Source organism: Euprymna scolopes, chromosome 27 (assembly GCF_053919585.1).
Source record: "Euprymna scolopes isolate OS-2025 chromosome 27, ASM5391958v1, whole genome shotgun sequence".
Lineage (NCBI taxonomy): Eukaryota > Metazoa > Mollusca > Cephalopoda > Sepiida > Sepiolidae > Euprymna > Euprymna scolopes.
This window is the reverse complement of record NC_136508.1, coordinates 46534291-46551098: the sequence shown is the minus strand read 5'-3', so window position 1 is coordinate 46551098 and position 16808 is coordinate 46534291. Positions and strand designations below refer to the sequence as shown.

At 34.8% G+C, this 16808-nt stretch overlaps 1 protein-coding gene and 1 long non-coding RNA gene across 3 annotated transcripts in view; both read left to right on the top strand.

The window, feature by feature from the left end:
- Positions 1-935: 935 nt before the first annotated feature.
- On the top strand, positions 936-1613 carry LOC145248704 (uncharacterized). Its single transcript, XM_080110358.1, has one exon. The coding sequence runs from the start codon at positions 936-938 to the stop codon at positions 1611-1613; it is 678 nt and encodes a 225-aa protein (XP_079966484.1).
- An 11263-nt stretch (positions 1614-12876) lies between these two features.
- Positions 12877-16808, top strand: part of LOC145248844 (uncharacterized) — a 1349369-nt gene continuing 1345437 nt past the window's right edge. For both annotated transcript variants that reach the window (XR_013863417.1, XR_013863416.1), the window contains exon 1: positions 12877-13017. This is a non-coding gene — a long non-coding RNA (uncharacterized LOC145248844). The remainder of the gene's footprint in view (positions 13018-16808) is intronic.

Here is a 16808-nt window from a genome sequence, read left to right as displayed (position 1 = left end):
AGTATGTCAATTCACCTTCATGTGATCTCTTACCCACTCCATCCTCCTTTTCTTGTGGATATCCGCCAATTGAGGGCTGACCTCTGGTTTCCAAATTTTGCAATCGTCCTCAGGATACGGCAACGACTTGATTTGGGCACATGAGGAACACTAGCTTTTTCAAAAACTTGTTTGCTAGTTCTAAGTGTGTTACGGCGAACTTATCTCTTGATCTTGCTCATTGTTCGACATGAGAGATATGATTTACCTTTGTCAGAACGTCAGTTGCAAAGTTGAGGGTTAGTACAATATTTTTTATTGTACGGTGTAATCCTTTGGCAAGGTGGAAATCTTATTATGAAGCCTTTGAACATTCAGCTTGAGCTAAAGCACTTTTACGTCACATCTTGCATGTAAAGTTGGCATACTGAACAGAAACGGCTGCTGTTTGTTAGCTATTGCGCAGATCAGCTTAAAATCTTAAACCTGCGCATGCGTTAGTATTGAGGTATAACGTGTTAAGTTTCACGAATTGTGATTGAAAACTATCGGAGTTAGAAAAAAATATCGATTTGCATATAATTCTGGCACGGGGTGTATATATATATATATATATATATATATATATATATATATATATATATATATATATATATTTGATGGAACTTGGGAACGGTTCAAAAACAAGTATATAGCAAAGGAGCTGTAATTTGTGGCTGTAAGAAATCAAAGCATATGATTGGTTTGATGAAAATGCTTCTAAGATCACCAGTCGTTTGGAAGAGAAGAGAAAAACTCACAAGAGATGGCGGTGTTCTAATAAAGCAGCTAATTTAAATGCAGAGAAAGCGTATAAAGAAGGAAAATTGAACCTACAACGAAGATTGAAGAACAAGTGGTGAGCCAATCTGCCAGCAGACATCAAGACAGATTATGACCGCAAAAATTTAAAAGATATGTACTACAAGATTAGACAAGCTTTTGGACCACAGCCTCCAACCTTGGTACCTGTGAAATCCAAAGATGGTAATGGTCTTTTAAACAATGTGGAGGGGATCATGGAACGGTGGTCAGAACATTTTTGGGATCTTTTTGATAATCCGTCTGAAGTAAACGATATAGTTATTGATAGTCTCCCTCAAAAAGAGGTAGTTGATGAAATGATGACTGATCCCAGCATTGAAGAGACCAAAAGCACATTAACAGAAATCAGTAAGAGAAAAACAACCAGACTTGATGGTGTACCCGTTGGTTTACTGCTATTTGGAGGTGATAGCATTATCAACGCAGTCCTTACACTCACCCTCGCTGTTTGGTATGGTAATGATATCCCGCAAGATTGGATTGATGCGATAGTGATCCCAATTTATAAAGGAAATGAGCCAAAATCTGAGTGTGGTGATTATAGAGGCATTAGCTTGCTTGAAGCAGTGGGAAATGTTTTAGCAAGGATTTTGCTAAATCGATTGATGAAATGGATTTGTCCTTCTATCATCCCAGAAAACCAATGTGGTTTAAGATCTGGCCGCGCTACAATGGACATGTTATTCTCTGCACGACAGCTAATGGGGAAGTGCCTTTGTATCAAGTATTTGTCGATCTACCAAAAGATGTTGATATCATTGATCGCTTAGCCCTCTGGAAGATTCTTAGGTAGCTAGGTTGTCCTACTAGTTTTGTGGAGTTGTTTCAGCAGTTACACCATAAGTTGAAAGACTTGGTGGACTTTAATGGATCTCTGTTACATTTAATAGCAGGAAACACCAACACATCTTCAGGTATATATATATATATATATATATATATATATATATATATATATATATATATATATACACCTCATCACGCGAACCTTGCAGACATCCTGAATGTCTCTTCTTCTGGTGATAACATAGTCCAGGATATGACCGTGTCCAGAGCGAGGATGAAACCATGTCGATTTATGGGCGGCCTTTTGCTGTGAGAACGTATTGCATATCACCAGCTCAAATTCAGAGCAAAGCTGTAAGAGGTGAAGTCCATTCCTATTCATCTTACCCGTACCATATTTTCCCAACGGTGACCAAATCTCATGGTCATTTCCCACTCTAGCATTGAAATACCCTAGCAGTATTATTTTATCCGCTTTCGGGGTTGAACATAGGGCTGCTCGTAACTCCTGGTAAAATGTAATGGTGTCTTTTTCGTCCCTGCAGAGCGTGGGAGCGTAGATGGAATATACGCTACCGAAACGATTTCTCCCTATGGGTGCTCTAAGGTACATAATCCTATCAGACAGCGCGCATGGATGTTCTAATCCTTTAACTAGTTCGGTTCGGATGGCAAACCCCACCCCAGCGACCCTCCTTTCCCCCTCCGGTTTTCCCTTCCAGAAAAAAATGTATCCACCTCCCATTCGGTTAGCTAATCTTCACCACTCAGGCGAGTTTCCGCCAGAGCAGCGATATCAATCCTATACCGCTTAAGTTCCTTCGCGACGATAGCCGTTCGTCGCTCAGGGTTAGAAGAAAAAATATCGTGGTCAATAAGTGTTCGGACGTTCCAGGTCGATATCATGAGTCTTTGTTTGTTCTTTTGGGTATTTTTCCTGCTTTAAGGAACAGCCGCCAACCGCAGTAAGCTGGCCAGCTCGGAGATGAACAGGCAATTATTGGGTCACCTTTTCTAGACCCCTCCCTATAGAGAGGGTGAGCAGTGCTGTCCTCAAAAGGGCTGCTCAGACACTCAAGACCTCGCCGAGGCAAGCTGCTGTTCATTCAACTAAACAACAACGTTAGATGGGTCGAGAGTCGCACACGTGTGGATTCATGACTGTCCACTTCCAGCTTGTTAGGCCTGTGGACGTCGCCATTTGTCAATCGCCATGTGACTTTGTAGAGGGTTGTCTGTACAGAAACAAACCTCGGAAAAGGTACAAAGATGTAGTTAAAGGACACCTGCGGGCACTTGGCATAGAAATGACAAGGTGGGAAGAGATAGCTGAAGACCGGGAAAGTTGGAGGCGCTACGTCTACGCGGGATGTGAGAATTTTGAGGTTTTGAGAGTTGATCACGCCACTATAAAGCGAGCCTTACGAAAGCGAGAGGATACAGAGGACTTTGATCTCGACCCCGCGTACTCGTGCGGGATATGCGGCAGGGTGTGCCTGTCAAAGGCAGGCCTCAAGAGTCATGGAACTACGCATGCGGGACATGAACTGGGAGCACGGGAGGGAGGGGGCGGTCACCAACAAGGTTATCCTGCAGAATATGCGGCAAGCTGTTAAGGCCGGGTGGGGCTATGTGGAATCATATGCGGACTCACTCACACGCCATCGTATCGTGAGGGTTGGCCGTCTTCTGTAAAGAAGTGGCAGTCACCATATATATATATATATATATATATATATATATATATATATATATATATATATATATATATACGCATGTGTGTCCGTGCATTTTATGTATCTAATTAAATTACTGTCCCTATTATTCCTGGGATAGGTATTGGTTAACACAGTCTCCAAATAAATTGTGGATTGCAAAGTAGAGAAAACTATACTCTTTATTCTTCCTAATCACTTTCTCTAGGTTAGTTGTATGTTTTTGTTTTACGGCATATCAAACCTTTGCAAGTTATTTAATGCCGAGTCCAGCTGTTTTGAAGATATTTTTTAATAGAATATATATATATATATTTGTTCAAATCGATTTCTATTTAACCCATAGTTGGGACCCTAATAGGTACTACCACTCCGGGTCAGAATAAACCTCGGAGCAATTAAAGTGTGGCTCTATACTCCCCAACGCCCGTAGGCTGTTGCGTCACCATCGGATATAGTTTAAGGTCATATCCCGGATCAATTTCTCTAGGAGATAGAGAGAAAGAAAGAATTTACATAAAAATGATATTTATCTGCGTTATAATACAATTGTTATATTTCTACTGGTATTTTCTCCTTTGAGCTTAATTCAAATTCAGTGTCAATGAAAGTGATAAAGCTCAATTCTTATTGAACCGCAATCATAGAATTAATATTCATTATCACTTTCACTTTTGTTTGATTTTACATCGGCTCGAATTCTCAGAATGTCAGGAAGACTCATAGCTTACAACACTGCTATAAAACTCCTCTCTATTCAAATGACGGAACAATAATATCTCTTTAAAATGTATAATGTTTTAAAATTGTCATAATTCATAGAAGTACATGCAATTTAGAAATGCCACTGCTTCAGTAGATGGTATCACGATAATAGCGCACAATGTACAATACTCCCCACAACCTCGAAAAATAGAGAATAATGACATATGCAAGACTGCACACATAATAAAAATATAATGTTTGAGATGTGTCATGAAAATATACAAGGACCCAAGATACAATAAAAATACTGCAATGGATTTAATGTTACTATTTACTTATGACAACATATAAGACACTCGACGACTTTTCAAAATAAATAGAGGAAAATAACTCAGAGAATAATCACATAAAATAATATAATCTTACGAGTAATCAATCATGACATTAGAACAATATTTATGAGGGTTTATTTTGCCAGACACCCATTACACACACACACACATATATATATATATATATATATATATATATATATATATATATATATGTATATATATATATATATATATGTATGTGTGTGTGTGTGTGTGTGTGTGTAAAAAGATTGGCATACAAAACCTGCAAAGGGAAAGTGCAGAGGACACTACGACAGATGAAGGAGAAATGGTGGACCGCACACGCAGAAGCTGTTCAGTCAGCATTCAACAGAAAGGACACAAAAGCCTTTTATGAAGGTATAAGGAATGTTTTCGGTCCTCAGGAATCAGGAGTTTCCCCAATTTTAACAGAAGACGGGACATTACTGACAGACAAGGACGGTATCTTGAGACACTGGAAGGAACATTTTGAAACAGTGTTAAATTCTTCTTCGGTAACAGACGATGAGATTATAAACTCAATTGAGCAGGTTCCCGAGAGATCAGAACTATCCGTGTTACCAACTCTCCCAGAAGTCCTTGCAGCAGTTGAATAAATATCAGTGGGTAAAGCACCAGGAAATGAAGGTATACCACCGGAAGTCTATAGATATGGTGGCCATAAACTGGCCAGAAAGCTACATGCACTTTTCGTGTCCATTTGGACATCTGGAAAAGTCCCACAGGGCTTTAAAGATGCATCAATTTACCATCTTTATAAAAATAAAGGCTTGAGGAATTCCTGTGACAATCATCATGGCATATCTCTGCTCTCAATTGCTGGAAAAATCATGGCCAGACTAATAATCAACAGATTAATCAGACATCTTGTAGATGAGATATATCCCGAATCGCAGTGTGGTTTCCGCTCTCTTCGGGGTACAATAGATATGATCTTTTCTCTGCGACAGGTCTCTGAGAAAGTTCGAGAAAAGAACCAAGAGCTATACATAGTGTTCATTGATCTTACTAAAACCTTTGACACTGTCAATCGAACTGCCCTATGGAAAATCCTTAAGAAAATTGGTATACCTCACAATATGCTCAAAGTTATAACATCCTTCCATGATGGCATGAAGGCTTCAGTGATGTCCAATGGGGACTCTTCTGAGCCTTCCAATGTGACCAATGGAACAAAACAAGGTTGTGTAATGGCTCCAGTACATTCGCCCTTTACTTCTCTGTTATGCTGAAATATGCATTTCCAGATGTTGACACTGGCGTTCATTTCCAATTCCGTACTGATGGTGGGATTTTTAATCAACAACGCTTCAAAGCGAAAACACTTCTCCGAAGAACCATTATAAGAGATTTGCTGTTTGCAGATGATGCTTTCTCTTGTCGCGACTTCTCGGGAGGAGGCTCAACATCTTGTAAATCGGTTTTCTATTGCATGTACAGCCTTTGGCTTGAAAATCAGTATAAAGAAAACGGAATCATCTACCAGCCACCACCTACACCAAAACAAGTACAGAGTGTTAAACAGAAACAAACCGTGCACAATTTTCCTCAGATGTCGATTCAGGTAGATAGGAAAAACCTGAAGTATGTTAACAAGTTTACATACTTGGGAAGTGTGGTTGATTCAAGTGCATCTCTTGACCATGAAGTTATCAACCGTATCTTCCGAGCAAGCAGCGCCTTTGGCAAGCTGCACACAAGTTTATGGAATGTTCGGTGTTTAAGCCTGAAGACAAAAATTCATGTATATAAGGCTGTGGTACTGTCCACACTTTTTTATGCCTCGGAGACGTGGACCCCGTACCGAAAACAAATTTCGCAACTTGAGGTCTTCCATAAGAGATGTCTACGTGCCATTTGCGGTTTTACTTTGAAAGACAAAATATCAAATGCGAAATTATTCACACTTTGTAAAATTAGCAACATCGAAAGCTTCTTAATCCAGTCGGAGCTTCGATGGACGGGTCATGTGATGCGAATGGATGATGATAGGATACCGAAGCAACTCCTGTATGGCCAATTAGACAGAGGCCGTCGAAACGTGGGACGACCATGGTTGCGTTACAAAGACAAAATAAAGTCTAATTTGCAGGTTCTAAATATTGATTATAACAACATTGAGCTAACTGCAAAAGACAGAAGGAAGTGGATAGAAATGTGTGACAGAAAAATCAAGGACTTCTCGGCGTTTTGCATCGAAAGACTAAAAGAAGCGAGAGTCAAGTCAAAAAATAATACTGAGCAGTATGGAGCTAAATTCTCGCATTTATATGTCTGTCACCACTGCGATCGCCATTGCAAGTCTCTAGCAGGACTAAAGTGCCACATACGTCTAAGTGAATGTCGACACGCTGAGTTCTAGACCTTCAGGTCATTTGTCGGAGTCTCATACGTCAAAAATCGACGAAGAGTCCATCATATATATAATGTAAGTTGTAAATATACATGGCAATGAAGCCTAACAGAATATTCCGCGTTTCATTCACGTAGGAGTTCGTCAGGCGGAATATTCTGTGTAGCTTAATTGCCATATATATTTTCATAACTTACTACCTATCTCTATGTATGTATCGAGCACTGTTGAAGTAAATACTGAAAATTTAGGCATAAAATGGTTTTGTATCTTAATTTGTTTGATTAAATGAAATAGCTATATATGTACATAAACATACGCATGCACACACACGCATATATATATATATATATATATATATATATATATATATATATATATATATATATATATATATATATCAACTTGCTTCCAAACTGTGCTCATCCTTCGATATTTCTCTATTGGAGTCCTATACTTCGGTTTTCTCAGTTAAGATCAAACAACATGTCAACATTCCTCAGCTGTGCCTTTTCATTGCAAGTATGTCAATACTCCATGATGACTGAGGTAGCTTGCAAACATTTATATACTCTATATCTCTATGTCCCATGCTTACAAATAACGTATCACCAGTAGTATCAGACCTGACAGATAAGTTTACTGGGGTTATAGATTTTTTTTTTCATACGCTGCAAGAACTACTAACAAAAACAAAATAACCAGCCGTTGTTCACTCCAGAACGGGCAGCGCATGTGTCAAACAGAATCTATTATTTCCACTACTTTAAAGGAAATAGAGGTTCTGAAAGTAAAGGCCACTTTTAAGACTACCCACAACCGCTGTAAAGAACTAATTGGGAACGAGTTTTGCCAAAGAACAAATGTAGTCTTGGACAAAGCGGGCCGTATATGCCAGCCATTATTAATTGACCTGAGCTTCTGACAAACGCAAAGTTGTTGCTAAGAAATAGCAGCTAATTCTACCCTTGCGACCATGGCTGTTTACACCTTGTTTTACATCATATCACTGATAACATGATATGGAACATATAAATATATGTGCATGATATTTCCAAGCTTACCAAAAAACTTAATTCCAGTACAAGAAACAAGCCGTAACGACATGCCAATCTGTTATATCCACAGGTAGCGTGTTACTTGTTATACCACACCGAATTATTGAGTCTGTCGACGGGATCTTCGTTGCAAGACTTGATATATTAGTCTTTTAATAGCATAAACGCATACTTCACAAAGTCTTCGAAATAACTGAAAATTTCTTCTGAATTATCAAATCCTTTATTTCTGATAGGTGTCTAAGTGTAGTCGTCGAAGGGCAGAAATTAGTTGCTTGCAATATGAAAGTTGACATCCCTCCGGGTTCCATCTAAGACCCCAAACCTTTCCTGACCGTCATCAATGATCTGCCAAATCATGATCAATGATCATTCGTAGACATTTATAGACAACGCCCCAATATATAGCAAACACTCGTCTAGCTGTAAACACTATCAATAATTCCCCCCACTCTTTATCTGTGCCTAAACCTAAACGTAGATTCCATGAACAAAGCTTCTTTCTTAGAACTGCACGCCTGTGGAATTGTCTTCCGTTTTCCTGCTTTCCGGCTGACTACAATATGGTTGTCTTCAAGTCTAACGTAAATAAGTTCTTGACGAGCCGTTCCATATAAGTTATCAAATTTACCAAATGTTCATTACTAATGATTACTATATTGTCCAATTTCTACTGTACACTCTTTAACCCTTACTCTTGAGTGGCCTCTTGGCCTTGATAATGTGGTGATGCCTATGTAAAAAAAAACATTTAAAAGCTGGTAATAAAGAATATCCCTGTGACGCTTTTACTTCAGACTTTAAACACGTGATGCAATGGAGAATAATGTTGCTAGTTTATCTTTATGCAGGTAAATCTAAATTTTTTCTCCTTCTAGCATCAATACTTTGAACCCCATCTGACACCAGTTGAAATAAATAGTGTTGTGATATTGACCTTCACTCCTGATCTAAAATAGAGCATATGCATGGGATATGTTGACGAGCTTGGTGGAAAAAATGGTTTGATCATTGTACTGCTCGGATGGATATCTTACTACGGATATAATCCCCTGCTTGTATTAGAGCGAACAACCTTCTTGGATGGAGTACAGATGCAAGATCTGGTCAAGAGTTGTTTGAAGCGCCATATACTGCCTCGACATAGTTCAAAATCGAAATCTAAACGCAGTAGGTAATGCCTTTTATTCTTCCCTGCATAAACTTACAGACGAGACGTTGCGGGCATGTCCGCTCTATTATTTTTTACATTGCAAATTCTTGACTGGGCTCCCTTCTATTTTCGCCTTAATAAACTTTCGCAAGAACACACAACTAGATATAATCACTAGCAACAAGTTTAGCAATTTTCTATCTGGGCCTTATTCTAAACGCAGATTTCATGAACAAAGCTCCTTTCTAGAAGTGCACCACTGTAGACTTAAAATAGTCTGTTCCACGGGCATGTTTTTCAATTTACTACAACATAACCGTGTTCAAGTCCAATCAAAACAAATCCTTGTAAAAGTATCGCTTTAAGTGATCAAAGTATTCCCAATTGCCGCTACTAACGATTACGACGCTGTTGCCTTGATGACAAATGGACTCTTATTTAAACATATCTTCTAATTGCATTCGAACGTTAATAAGTAATGACTCCTCCACTACTTCATACACACACATACACGCACAAACATCTCTCTCCATATATATATATATATATATATATATATATATATATATATATACATACATATATAGATATATTTAAATAGTTTAACACGTTAAAGGTCAAATACAAAAAACTACTATGTTTCCAAACATATTCGATCAGAAATGTTTTTATTAATACAGAAAGGCTGCTGGAAAATTTTTCTTCATTTGTTCTCTCTCTTTCTCCTTATATATATATATATATATATATATATATACATATATATATATATATATATATATATATATATATATATATATATCAGGCAGTATCTATGAAGCGTATGATATATATACATACCCACACAAGTATATATATGTATTTATATATATATATATATATATATATATATATATATACATACATAGTAAGTTATGAACTATATATGGCGATTAAGCTACACTGAATATTCCGTGTTTCATCCACTCTAGGACTCTTCAGGCTTATGCATTTTTATCTATTTTTATATATACATACTCCTGAAGAGTCATAGAGTGGATGAAATGCGGAATATTCAGCGTAGCTTAATCGCCATATATATTTTATAACTTACCAACTAGCTCTACCTACGTATTGAGCACTTTTTAAGTAAATACTTAAAGTTTACGCATAAATTTATACTTCCGTATACTAATTTTACGTGAGTAAATTAAGTCGTTATATATATATATATGTATATATATATATATATATATTAATTTATAAAATATATATGGAGATTAAGCTACACTGAATATTCGGCGTTTCATCCACTCCAGGATCTGTCAGGCTTATGCGCGCATTCTGTGGTTGTTTCTCGTTTTTATATGGTCCTTTTCTGTTGAGAAATTTAGTTAGCCAATCAGCTTTCTAGTATCCACCGCGACCTTTCCTATGAGCCAATGGGCCTTCATTTTATCGAACAAAGGATCTGTTTTAGAACTACGTTAGTGGTTTAGTATACGGCCCCATACAATCAAATGTTAAAAACAAAACTTGGCAATAAATTTCTAGATCTTATTGAAAAACACTTTCCCGCAACCAATCCCTTACACAAAATCTTCAATAAAAATACCTTAAAGTTATCCTACAGTTGTTGCGAAAATTTAGAGATGATAATTAAAGCACATAATAACAAAATACTAAATAAAAACAATGTAAACAACAACAAAATAAACAAGAAAAAAATCAGACACCATGACAAAAATAAAACCAACACTATCAGAAATAATAATAATAATAATAATAATAATAATAATAATAATAATAATAATAACAACAACAAACCAACCCCGGACAAGAACAACCATACTATAAATAAAAATACTAATAACGAACAAGATAAATGCAACTGTAGACACCGCACACTTTTCCCAGTTCAAAATAAATGTCTAACAAAAAGCGTAGTTTATCAAGCAACAATATTTGCGAAAGAAATATTACGTAGGCATGACTTCCTTAGATTTCAAACCCCGATACTTTGACCACAAAAGTACATTCAACAATAAAAAAACACAGTATAAAAACAACACTAACGAATAAATACTGGGAACTCAAAGAGAGCGGACATTCGCCGGTAGTCGAATGGAAAATAATAAGACAGGCTACAACGTGTAGACATTTAGACGACCCATGTAAATTATGCGTTCATGAAAAATTTGCTATCATGTACTTTAAAGAATCCCCAAATCTATTAAACTGTAGAAGAGAAATAGCAAACAACTGTGTTCACAAAATAAAACTTACTCTAGGATAGCGATATCAAAAAAGCTTTAAAATTAACAAAAACAATGGAAAAAAACAAATAAATAAATTAAATAAACATGAATATACATAAACGATCACACATATATGTATATATATATGTGTGTGTGTGTGTGTGAATGTATGTATGTACACATATGTATATTTATATATTAAAAAAAGAAAAAAAAGGAGTAAAACGTCTTCCTTAAACCACTAACCTAGTTCTAAAACAGATCCTTTGTTCGATAAAATGCATGCCCATTGGCTGATAGGAAGGGGTGCGGTGGATACTAGAAAGCTGATTCGCTAACTAAAATCCTCAACAGGATAGGACCATATAATTAGGAGAAACAACCAGAGAATTCGCGCATAAGCCTGACGAATCCTAGAGTGGATGAACGCCGAATATTCAGTGTAGCTTAATCGTCATATACATTTTATAAATTACTAACTAGCTCTACCTACGTATTGAGCACTTTTGAACTAAATACTTAAAGTCTACGCATAAATCTATACTTCCGTATATTAATTTTATGTGAGTAAATGAAGTAGTTATATATATATATATATATATATATATATATATATATATATATATATATATATATATATATATATAAATCATAGCATGGCATGATAATGATGAATGTATACTTTTTAAATCATCACTCAATTATATTTTTCTAATAAAATTGTTTCGAATTGATTTTAGAAAAATACTCGTTTATATGAATAGATATTGTTGAATATTTTTTCTAGCAGCTGGATCTGTTTATTAAATATTAAAATTCATCTTTTAACAACTTTCAATCATAAAAGATTTGATTGATATAATATATTGTGTATTTTTATATATGCGTATTTGTATATATGTGTATATGTAGATACAAATATATATATATATACATATATGTATATATGTAAATATTTATACGCATATATATATGACTATATGCATATATTTATATGTATATATATTATATATAAATACATATATATATAAATTTGTATATATATATATTTATATGTATGTATATATATATATATATATACAACATACATACATATATATATATATTATATATACATATTTATTTATTTATTTATATAGCAGGCTGATTCCAAAAGCATTGTCTCTTACATGATCTCAAATACTTGAAGAGCTTCGAAGAGCGGAGTTATATCATTAAGAAGAGCAAGAATTCGTTTAAAAGAATGTATATTTCTACATAGTCACATCTATTTTCAGTTGACCATCGGCAGGTATTCAATGATGTGTACATGCTTCGTACTCCCGTATAGGAAAATGTTGATTTTTACCTCAATAATTGCAACAGCTTGATGAAGATTGCAGCTCATATATGCATAAGTTCAGTCGACACAACAATATAATTTAGAATCTCCTCTTATTAATTCTGTCTGAATAAAAACATCCGGGGGATATCTTTTTAATGTATTCTTTGTTCTTTCGTTCGAATGACATTTACATGTATGTTGTGTTTCTTGCCGAGGAATATGTCTTTAATTTTTCTAAGTCAATGTGTATATATACATATATATATATATATATATATTATTATTATTATTATTATTATTATTATTATTATTATTATTATTTCAGATTAACTGTTAATCCCCACATCACAATATCTACATATTTCAAATCGAATGACCATTGAAGCCGAGTTCGTACCGTCGTACCAACATAAATGGATTTGATATGAGTAAAGGAAATTTGGTACATGTCCAAGCTCTACAAAAGGTAAGTTAATTTTTTTATACATCCTGCACAATTGTTATGGAATGATATATATATATATATATATATATATATATATATATATATATATATATATATATATATATATATATACAATGTGCTTATTAACGCCGTGGTGTATATGCGTTTTTCTCGCATCAACTTCTCTATCACAGACGTAGTGTTGCTGCTTTTATTCGTATTAATAATGAATACATTCACTTCAAAAGTTCCATTCAACACTTCCATTGCTCGTACTTCGAAGGAATAGAATTTTTTTTTTTGCTTTTTATAGTTACTTAGTCTCTTCTGGAATGTTTTAGATATCCCCATATATATTTTTTGTTTAATTACTTTTTTAATTATTACTAGCCACGTGCGTCCAGGTCATAAATACGTTTAAATGTATTTTATCTTATTCAAATTTCATATTTATTTCTACCTATACCGTTATCTTTTAAATATTATATTGTAGCAAATATATAGCACTGATTTCCAAAGTTTAACAATGCCTTGTGAGCACACAGCTAGAATCAGAACCAACAAATTTAGTGCGTCAGCTACGTTCCCTCCCGTTTGAGCTATCCACGGATAGATAAGTAAGTATTTTTTTTAATGAAACCACCTTAACCTATGAATGAATTTGCGCATGTGCAAAAATAATAAATAGATTGTCAAGTTAAAATTCATATTTTCTATTTAAATTTGACGCATATATATGTGCAGATTACATTCCTTTTAACTAAAATGTTAGTCGTTATAAATTAACCTTGCTGTGTGTTTATTATGTGCTGCTAAATTCAGTATTATGTGACTAGTAGTTTAATTGTTTATCGGTTAAATTTTTTCACACATGCGTAGAAATAACTACTGTTTTATTTACATAGATTACTATTATTATTAACAGAAAAAGAATAGTCACATAAGCCATCATCAATGATTACTCTTTGAACCAACTTGTGACGTTCTCTGGAGTCATAGTGACAAATGTCTCGCCAGATTTCTAGTTCCTCTACCACTTTCAATTAGTCGATTTTTCGTTATCGCAACATCCGCTTAAAGTTACTTCTTCGATGGCAGTGACTATTGGTTTTAATTGAATTTTGGTGACAATAAGCCTTCCCCCAAGGTGACAGTTCCATTTGCACTCGTTCAGTAGAGATCAGACAAGTGGTTTTACTTCCCGGTTATTCCACCCTGCTTGCCCCAATTTCATTCGGCGTAAGTTTCTGGTGACACACAAAAACAAAGGGCTGAAGCACAATGGGGGTCTCTTTGCCATTACGCACCTTCAGTTTTGTTGGTGCCATGTGTAATCTCATTGTGATTTATATCTGAAGTTTCTGTTTGTCAACCTTGTGACTATAAATATATATGTTGTAGTCTCCACAGTCAATGGTTTTATTATTATTATTATTATTATTATTAATATTATTATTATTATTATTATTATTATTAGTAGTAGTAGTAGTAGTAGTAGTAGTATCTTAATACTTATTTACTAGTCTGTCCGTCCAGTGTCACCAAAAAAAAATCATCATCTCAAATATTAATCATTGAGGCACGAAGTACTTCCATTTATAGTCGCACTTTATCAGCAAAAAATCATTAAAACTATTTGATCTTCGAAAATTCCTACAAAAAGCATGTTCTTCTCTTTACCGTTATAAATTGGCTACTTTATTTTATAATTTGAAATAAATCGCATATTAAGAGGAGTATGTAATAAATTTATTATAGTTTCATTTTAAAATGAAAAAAAATATGCAAGCTCATTAACATTTGTTCCATTTATAATTTACACAAAAAATTATTTTAAAGAAAGAAACAAAACAATATATAGTGTGTTAAATTTTAATTGAAAAAAATCTAAATATTTAAATAATTTCTTCCAAGCTTTAAAAAGTTTAAAATGAATTTGTAAAAGAATTCTTTAAAATGCGTTGTTACTTGTCCTACTTTATTTTCCTTTCATTTTATTTAAGATGTGTCCTATAAATTTTCGATTACCGTGGAATTTCGGCGGGTTTTTCTTGTTGTTGTATTTGTTGTTGTTGTTGTTGTTGTTGTTATTATTATTATTATTATTATTATTATTATTATTATTATTATTATTATTACAATTATTATTATTATTATTATTATTATTATTTTTTAGATTGTTCTGTTTTTTTTGGACTTGTTTTTTTTGCTTCGTATTTCTCTTTTATAGTAAAAATCCATCAATTTATAGAATTCTATAATATTATTCTATCATATTCATTTTTTTTTTCAATGGCGGACATAAACACCAGTATTAATATACTTTGCGTATGAAACTTTGCAATTCGTTGATATCTTACATGAGAACGCAAAAAAAAAAAAATTGCCTTCAGAAAATTATTGTTTTACTTTGAAACATTACTATGTTGATGCGTTCCAGTGAAGTTATAAGAATGAAAGAAAAGATCGGAATAATTTTTCAAGAAAAAGCTAAATACGTATATATTCGTCTCTTTCTATCGTGATAGTTGATTCTTCGATTTTAACAATCGGTAATATAATTTCCTTGTGAAAGATCTTGCGTGCTTTTCTTGTAAAAATATCGGATCAATTCCTGGTCAGATTTTCCCCAAGTCCACGGCAGTTAGTCACGAATACTTTCTTGGTTAAAGGATAACTGCATCAAACGAAAGAATGGCGTATTCTGCCAGTGGAACCGTTTTTGAGGTTATGCTGACCCAGAATATACACGGACGTTGATTCGATTAACTCTGCAGTTAGAATGATAAAAATATTGCCCTAAAAAATCACCACCACAACTTTATTTTTAAACTTTTATTGAAACATCATTCAGGTAACTTGATAAAGTATAAGAGTTGACATCTATTTAATGTTGCCACCTTCAACCTCAATAACCCACTCGGACGGGTTCGGAACTTGGAGCATACCTTTTCCACTAACGCCCCCTCGTTGTGTGTGAATACTTGATGAATGGTGGCGCTCGTGTTGGCTTTGTTGTTGTGGGAGATAATATTGGTGATATTCTCAATGTATGACTAAACCAAGTAGTCAAACGGGTTCAAGTCAGGGGTAAAATCGAGGCCAGTGAAAGAAAGATATAGATCAGTAGCACTTCTTCTGGAACGAAATGAAGATTTCTTTGGAATTGTGGGCCAGCGCTGAGTCAAGCTGCCACACGCAGGATCTGCTAGCGGCCACCCGATTGCACAGAGAATCATGCCACTCTTCAGCACATCCAGATACTCTTTGGTGTTAACTTTCAAGCCGACTTCGAAGATGTGAGGTGGCATGATGTGGTCTTCACTTGAAATAACACCAAATACCATAACCATGGCTGGAAACTTCGGTGAGCTGTATCCTCAAACATTGAACCGTCCAGATTTGCATTTTGAGAGTTCTAATAATCGTCCCGTTTTCATAACTTGTTCGGCAGACCGCATGAGTTGTACAGCGAGACCTCTTTGACCTTGCTCGTTGAACAGTGTGTTACTTTTAGAAATGGTAGTAAGCTCCTATCGCTCTCGGGATTTGTACACAACTAGCCTAATCTTAGATGGGCTGCAATAAAAAAATAAAATCGGCTTTAATCAAATGGAAATGGAATCACATCGTCTTTTCTAGGGAGGCACTTTTATCCTTCGACTCTGTATATACAATGATGGCTAAATGAATATGTATCCACATATCGAAAATATTAACCGACTTAATATCTTTTATATAAAAAAAACAAAAAACTGGACGAACACTTACAACATGCGAGCATTTAACACTGAAGTCATATTCTAAACTTC